Source organism: Synchiropus splendidus, chromosome 7, assembly GCF_027744825.2.
Source record: "Synchiropus splendidus isolate RoL2022-P1 chromosome 7, RoL_Sspl_1.0, whole genome shotgun sequence".
NCBI lineage: Eukaryota > Metazoa > Chordata > Actinopteri > Syngnathiformes > Callionymidae > Synchiropus > Synchiropus splendidus.
This window is the reverse complement of record NC_071340.1, coordinates 27,291,160-27,299,377: the sequence shown is the minus strand read 5'-3', so window position 1 is coordinate 27,299,377 and position 8,218 is coordinate 27,291,160. Positions and strand designations below refer to the sequence as shown.

The window sequence follows — 8,218 nt, the reverse complement described above, 5'->3', positions numbered from 1 at the left end:
ACGTAACATGCTAATTTGCAAAAAAAAAAAAAAAAAAGTGCTGAAGAGACTAGGTCAAGTGGCACAACTGAAGTTGGTGGTGTGAGACACATCACTGTGCAGAGGTTTGAACCCGACTCCCATGGCACTCATGGGCAACAGCCACTTCTGACTGAGGTGCAACTCTCCCCGTCACTCTTCCAAGACTAAAGCCATGAGCTGCAGCCCTGTTTGACGAGCTTGACAACACAAGAATGTCCTCACATGCACGTGCGCACTGAAGACACGAGGACCTGCGCCAGAGAGTCTCGTCGCATTTTAGACTCCTCTACTTTCTACACCGTGCCGGAGAGATTGAACCGCTGCGCTCAGAGTAATCCGTTTTCAAATTAAACACTTAATCCGAAACAGTGTAGCGAAATGTGACGTGTGCGCGCTCGCATGTTACACACACACACACACACACACTGATTGAAAACATTGTTTCCGTGTGAAACAAGTCAATATTCGGAACGTGAACGTATGGAAAGGTTGAGGAAATATTTGAGTGGTTTTCTGACTTTTCTGTTCGATGGGCGCGAGCGATTAACAAACAGGAAGAACAGGCGCATTTTTGAGTTTCTTTTTACTTCATTTAAGAAAGTTACATAAAAGGTGGCCATTTTGTTGACAATAAATAATAAATATTTTCAGTTGCACGGGAACAAACGAAAAGTTTTCTTCCAGACCGTGATCTTTAAGTTATTAATTATAATTATACACATCTTTGGAACAAAACAAAATCAGAACGAAACGTCGGACGGACACGAAATCACACAAATGCCCCACGAAGCCTGTGGCAGAATAGAGGTATACCTTGTTGCAAATGCTTTACCGGGCCATGAAGGACTAGTCAGGAAAAAAGCGGTGCTGTTTCCTCCCAATTCTGCAGGTGCGTGTATCCAATTCTAATTGAGAAAATCGCCACTCGTATGTACTCGGTGGCGCGCAGCCTTGTGTTTCTGCGCCGGTCAGTCCAGTCCGAGGTCCCTGCGTGGATGAGGGGGGCGTCTGCGTTTGGCAAAACTGGAACCAGGCGGAAAGACGAGGCGGCGCCAAGCCTCGGTGCCGGTGCGTCCTAAAATCCCATGATTGTCTTCACAGTGTCAAAACACAACCAGGGGTTGTCTGGTGCAGCCTGGGGAAGGGTGCGCGGCCGGACGCGTGTGCTCTCTCTCTCAGGCCTCGATGGGACTGGATACCATGCTGTTCGGCGTGTCTGGAAGCTGAGAGGACATGGACGCCACCTCGCTGCCCGTCGAGTTGGAGCCCGGTCCGCCCTCTGAGAAGCTGACCTGGAGGGACGGAAGCGGCGGTCAGTGACTGTGTGGCACTTCACGAGTTCTTCACTCAAACTCTGGCAGTGAATGCGCACGAATACCACCGCGCTGTGTCCAAACGAACGAATCAACGGACCCGACTTTTTAAAAAGTGAACGTCAAAATTATGCTGCATTTAACATGTTAGAAAATACATTGAAACATTTATTTTCCCTGGCATTGGTTGATTCCGTTATTTTTGGGCCGCTTTGGTTATCTATAAACTACGCTCCGTTTTCCGCGCCTCGTGCAAAACTCTGTCTGTGGCGCGCCTCGCTGAAGCGCAGGGCCGAGGAGCGGCAGGCCGCCTGGTCCTCGCTGTCCTGGCTCGTTTTGACGCGCTCGTTTCCAATTCATGCACAGCCGTGTGTTTTGCAATGGAGATTTTTCGAAGCGAGTTCTGGACGCGAGGTGTTCCGTGAACGCACCAGCTGCTGGAAGGCCGGCTGGTCGATGTCGCTCTGCAAGGCGAAGTCGCTGAGAACCTTCCAGGGCGGCTGGTAGCTCTGCACCTCCACGGGGTTGGCCTGGATGCCGCCGTCGTGCCGCTCCGGACTGGCCGCCACCATCGGGGTCCCGGTCATCCCCTGGATGTTCTGTCGGAGGGGTCAGTCAAGATCAGAAACCGTTCCATCGTCAAGTGTTGCGCTTCTCAATTCAGCCGTCTAATAATGGCATGGTCAAATCATGACACCGTCACCGCTCGCTCCATGACGCCCGTGTTTGAGTCCTGACGGCCAACGCGTCAATATGTGAAATAGAGTGAAATATTTATAGTGCATAAATAGTTTATTAGCTAGTACTAATTAAAAACTCGCCCGTCGTTTTGTCAAGGAACTAGAAGAGACACCCCCAACACACACACACAATAATAATAATAACAATAATAATAACGATAATAATAAATTATATGCTGCCTTTTAATTGTATTCATTTAAATAACAAAGTTTAAATAGTGTAGTCGATTGTCACAACATGTACACGCATTTGAAGTATTTGAAGTGCACTCCAGTAATAATACTGCGTGTTAAATTACCGCCCGTGTGTTCTTATTGTGACAGCCTTCGATGAATAAACACACATCGATCATCGTGAAGGACTTAAAGATACTGGTACGGCGCCGTGTAGTGTTTTGGAAATGAGGCGCCCAACGCCTCACTGCGAGTTCGGGCTCTCTCACCGTCTTGTCGTTGGGCTGCTGCTGCTGCAGCTGCTTCATCAACAGACTCCGCTTCTTGTCTTTGCAGCGCTTGTTCTGGAACCAGACGCGGATGACCCGCGGACTCAGGCCGGTCATCTCCACCAGCTGCTCCTTCATCAGCGCGTCCGGCCTGGGGTTGGCGTTGTAGCAGGTCCGCAGCGTGTGGAGCTGCTTCTCGTTCAGAACCGTCCGCACCCGGGTGGTCTTCTCCGGCTGCTTGTGGATGTGGGGTCGTAGCGCGGACTGACGGGCCGAGATGGGCTCTGCTGTGGAGAACGGACGGGACACAGACCCAGAGGAAACCAGCCGTCAGTTGAGGGAAAAGACGCCGACCTGTTCGTCCAAGTGGGTCCGGCCCTGAACTGGGCCGCACCGCACCCCCGCCCTCGCTTGTTGTTGTTAGTATTATTATTGTTATTGTTGTTATTATTAGCGATGATGGAAACATCTGTGATGACGCACCGTCCCGGGGCGCGAGCTGAAAGTTGGTCTGAATGCACCTGACGCCAGGATCTTTACCTGCCATCTGAAGCGGTCTGGCGGGGTGCAGAGGACTGAGCGGGTCCCCGGAGCCCAGGCTGGCCCGCTCCACCACGTCGTGGTCCGCCCGACAGAAGAGGCCGTCCTCGCGCAGCGCGAACTCGTCCCCCGGGATGAGCTGGCGGCTGCAGGCCACGCAGCGGAAACACTCGATGTGGTAGACTTTGGATCGGGCCCGCATCACGAAGTCGTTCTTGCTGAAGCCGATGTTGCATTTGGCGCATTTGATGCCGTATAACCTGCGGATCACAGAGGCGGGAGGCCGGTCAGCGACTGGTGTGTGGAATATGGGAAGCTGCCCTTCGTTCAGAAAGTAAACCGTTTGATGCGAGCATGTCATTGTAATAACGGTCCTCATGACAATGTAATAACTACGTGGTATCGCTAAAATAATAAGCACAACCTTGGTGCTTATTATCCTAATTATTTCTCCTATTTTGTTCTTTTTTTTCCTGCTTCGTTATGATTTTTTTTATTATTATTATTTCGCTCATTAAAAATCCCGACTCCAGTCCTGACACAGCCGCGACTCCCACCCACGGTCCGGTGCTGGGTACCTGATGTAGTCCCGTTTACAGAAGGTCTTCCCGTCCCGGACGAAGCAGGTGCACGACTCGTCCAGGTACTGGCTGCACTCGGCGCACTTGAGGCAGGCGGCGTGCCACTCCAGGTCCGGAGAGACCCGCAGGATGTACTGGTCGTGGATCTGGTTCCCGCAGCCCACGCACAGCGACACCAGCCGCTTCTCTGCGAGGCAAAACACCGTCATGAGAACCAGACAGCGAGGAAAGCCACCACTCCGGACTCGAGTGAGGCTGAGACTGAGGAGTCGGCAGAAAGTTGGGAAGCGGCTCTTACTCTTCGGCGGGTCCCCCATGTCTCCCATGTCCACGAAGTAAGGCGAAGTGAGGTCCACCGTCACAGCGGGCTGCAGCTGCTCCTGGAAGCCTGGATGTGTCCTCCACTGTCGGCCCGGGGGCTTGTGCTGTCCGGCTCCGGGAGGGACGGTGTGTGTGCGCGCGTGTGTGTGTGTGCGTGTTTGTGTTTCTCTGCCCGGTGTGTCCGTGCTGCTCTCAAGTTGGCTGCAGCTGACGTCATCTGCGTCAGCAGCTGATTGGCTGCGAGGACCCCCGATCGGCAGCGGCCCCCTCCCCGCAGACGGTGGCGCATCAGTGCCGCAAGTCAACTCTTTCTATTCAGGTTTAGATGTTAAGGACGGCCTGGAAGTCGAGCCCACGAAGCGCCAAACTAGAAGAACCCCACGCTTTAATGCTCCTTAAAGATCCGATTATTAACGCGGCGGAAACATGGAACCAAACGAGTTGTTTGGATCAACATGAAGCTCTGGTGGAGCGTCAACATGAAGCTCTGGTGGAGCGTCAACATGAAGCTCTGATGGAGAGTCTGAGCGAAGCGGGTGTGAAGTGTGTCGGGCCTGCCGCCGGGGGGGGGCGCGGGCGCGCGGGGGTCACATGTACCCACGCCCCCTTGTGTCAGTAAGACGGGCCCCACAAACAGGCCGTTCACGCCTTGAAGTCAGGATCGAGTCGTTGCTGAAATCGGATCCGTTTTTTAAAATGAGCAGCAGCTCATTGGAAATATTTCCGCCGATGGAGATGGTTGGAAATCCGTTGAACAATCGTTCAAATAACGGATTTTCATGTATTACTGCTCGATTATGTCGGTCATTTATTTGGTTTCAGTCTTCACGGAAACGGCACCGTTGATTGAAGCGTAAAACGCCAAGCCTCCTTTTGTTCCTCGGTGTAAATGATGAACTGTGAGTTGCGAGTGTTGATCTTATTCATATTGAAGTTATGGAACTGGAGGCTGCAGTGTCACGCGGACGTGCTGTTTTTGCAGGAGTTTTGTGAGCACAATTGAAAAAGTGTCTCGGAGAAGGAGCTGCGTCCTGTTTGACTGCGGACTCTTCATTCGTGAGATGGGGGGGCGGCCCCCCCGGAAAACTGGACGCCATAGTCGCTGCGTCTTTTTTGTTTACATCGCGTGTTGACGTCGGACTTCAACCTCAACAACGGTCCACAGTGTCGAGATGATTTGCTTGACCTTCTGGGATGTAATTAATAATAAATGGGGAAGAAGACTGGAGTCTTGGAGCAGGAAAACATCTTCGGATGATAGAATGATGCCTGTACTGTATGTGCTGTGTGAGATAAGCAGGCCACGTCCACATCTTGATGATTTCTCTGTTTGTTTGTGGGCCAGGATGAAAGCGGGCTCGGTGTTGGAGCTGTGCTGCGCCCTCACTTCCATTTGCCTCGGCCTGTGACTCCTGTCACAAGTGTGATCCACTGACAGCAGGTCTGGAGACGTCCTGCTCTCTGGAAGGAGGCTGTTTCCACAAACTCTGGACCAACATACATACGTGTACTACGTGTTTTAAACATGTCTTCAGTAAGCACGCAAGCAAATGGATCAGTTGATGCACAGAAGCCTCTCGGTCTGTGTTGCATCAGGAGGATCCATTATTGATGGACAACACACGCTGCAGACCAGGGACTCTGGAGCCAGAAGTGTGCTGTGGGCCTTTTCCTGCTCCACTAGGAGTCGGATTTGACTGTAAAACTGACTCAATGAAACTGTGGAATTGGTCGACATGAGACGTGTTTCCAGTTGATTTATATTGAAATAGAGAAGAGTTTATTTTCGGTGCGGTGGGGGGCGCTGGTGAGCAGCCACTGCTGCAGGTTTGTGACTGTGGCCCGGATGAGGTCCAGGTTTGGTGCCAGTCCTCACAGCTACTGTCACTCCTTTAGTCTCATCGTCGTGTGTGGGCTTGTTTATACTGCCTTGTGGGGACCAATTCCTGACAACACACTATCCTTGTGGGGACCTTTTGCTGGTCCCCACAGGTCCAAACCTCAATTTGAGGATGGACACATCAAAATAACTGGGTCATTGTAATTTAGGTGTAATTTTGGTCCTGGCTCAGGCGAGCCATGTGTTTCGCAGGGTGAGGTTTAGGGGGAGAGGCTGGGGAAAGGGTGATGTCAGTGAGAAACCTCCCAATGTCCCCATGGGGATAGCAATACAAACGTGTGAGAGGCTGCCACCCTGTCCAGGGGGTCCCGTGCCTCTGCCCCAGAGTAGCTGGGATCGGCTCCAGCACCCCGCGGCCCCCATAAGGGAAAACACAGCCGATGAATGGAGCAGCTGCAGTAAAATAAAGCAGCACTGTCGGCATTCTGTGGCGATGTTTAAACTTGAGGTGGGGTGTGGAATGTACGTTCCAGACTTCTCATCCAGGCCAGGAAGGCAGGTGTTCTGCTGGCTTTAAATGGTGAGATCCTTCAATGATCGTCTGAGAAATGCTTCAACGGTTCACCTCTTCTTCTCTGGAGATGCTCTGATGTCACTGCCTGGGTGGGATGGTTCGGACGCCAATGGGCAGCAGGTTCAAGGCGACCTCTGACCGTGGGTGAAGAACCTTGGACCTTCAGAGGACACGGGTTCAGTAGTGAAGGAGGTCCACCACGCTCAGCTCAGCTCAGCTTTAGTGACACTGTGTTGTCTGAGACTCAAACTAAGGCTGAAGCTGGAGTAGAAGAGGATGTTGGTACTTTCTGCAACATCCACTGGAGTCAATGTTTTGTGGAGTTACAGAGCAATAATTCCATTGGATGTTGTCCTTCAAAGGAGAAAGTGGAGGCTGTGGAAGGCGCGGCCCAGTGTGGTGTCAGCAGGTAGCAGCAACAGTGTATAGTAAGAGCCACATCACGGCTGAATGGAAACGTGCTGCCGACCAAAGTCCACCAAGTTTTAAAGGAAGAATAAAGAGCTTCAGTCAAAGAGTCCGAACAAGTCGGTAACTTTGCCGAGAAGCACCGGCACCAGACCTTCCACCCAGGTCCTGGGTCTCAGAGAGAGGACGTCCTGTCCAAGCAAGCAGGAGACCCCTGAGTCATGTTGAGTCAGGATTTCAACTTCCACACCAAAGGCACCTCCAAAACAGCCGTTTTCCAACGGTCCTTCTCCTCTCTGGTGTCCCACAGAAGGACCTGCCTCACCTTCAGCCCCCACAGAAGTCTGCCGAAGCTCTCGGTGTCTCTACCTGGTGAGCTGTGACCAGACCGACCCTCTCGGACTCTCCGACCCTCAGGCAGTGTCTCCGGGTGTTGTTGGTGGCGGAGCTTGTGCTTCTCATGCTCTTGGTTGCTTTGCTGAGGGCGGAGTTGATGTGACACATGTTGGTGACTGAGGTTTGACTCGGTCTTTGTCGTGTATTTTCATATTCCGACATGAATCATGGATGACTCTTCCCAGAGAAACTTTCAGAGCTTGGCTGGAACGGCAGGAGGTCCTTGACCCCACGTGTCCTGACTTGTCATGTTCCTCGGCCTCTCGCCGCTGAAACTCTGAGTGACTGCTGTCAAGGGCGTCTCCGTCCACTCAGGCCTGATGGGAACATTCTAGTGGACAGTCCAGGCGCAGGCCACTGGCGGAGGAGGGGACCCGCCTCCCAAGGGTGCCCCTGGTGCCCCACGGACCATATGGCCGGGCCTGGTCCTTCTCGATGGGCGAGCTGGTCCTCGGACCACCTGAGGCAGCCACAGCTCACATAATCACTGGAGACAAGGGCCACTTGACACCGGAATGACAGATGGTACTCCAGCCAGTGTGTGTGTGTGTGTGCTCAGATCGGGCTGCACAATAAGGGCGATGATGTGTCAGGGGTGGTTAAACATGATGGTGGCAGCCCCTCCTCCTCCACCGTCCCCGGGGCAGCCTCCGCCCCAGGCCCTGACCGCAGGCACATTTCATCACATGTAAGACACGCAGCCGGAAGACGGAAGTACAATTCCCTGCCAAATACTCACCCAAAACACTGCGCGCACACAAGTGTGGATGAGCAGGGGCCGCAGGCCTCACCTCGTCATGTGGCCCCTGTGGCGCCCCGGCTGGTGGAGCGCTGAGGTCGTCCTGTTCGTGCTGTTGGACTCGTCTGGTGGCTGGAAGGAGACCTTTGACTCTGTGGAACGTTGTTGTCAAGTGTCTGCGTATCTTGATGCTGGGGAAAGATTGGAACACTGTTCTGGAGACTGGAGTCCTGCTCGTAACATGACAGTCAGCGACGACCTCATATCGCCATTTCACAGGTGGAAAACAAACAAACACGGTG

At 52.9% G+C, this 8,218-nt stretch overlaps 1 protein-coding gene across 1 annotated transcript; it reads right to left on the bottom strand.

The window, feature by feature from the left end:
• Positions 1-589: 589 nt before the first annotated feature.
• On the bottom strand, positions 590-4,200 carry isl1a (ISL LIM homeobox 1a). The gene is made up of 6 exons (XM_053871861.1): positions 3,937-4,200; positions 3,636-3,825; positions 3,058-3,317; positions 2,518-2,801; positions 1,766-1,933; positions 590-1,313 (listed from the first exon to the last, which is right to left on the bottom strand). Exons 1-6 carry the CDS (start codon positions 3,962-3,964, stop codon positions 1,197-1,199), a joined length of 1,047 nt encoding a protein of 348 aa, XP_053727836.1. The 5' UTR covers positions 3,965-4,200; the 3' UTR covers positions 590-1,196.
• Positions 4,201-8,218: the final 4,018 nt, after the last annotated feature.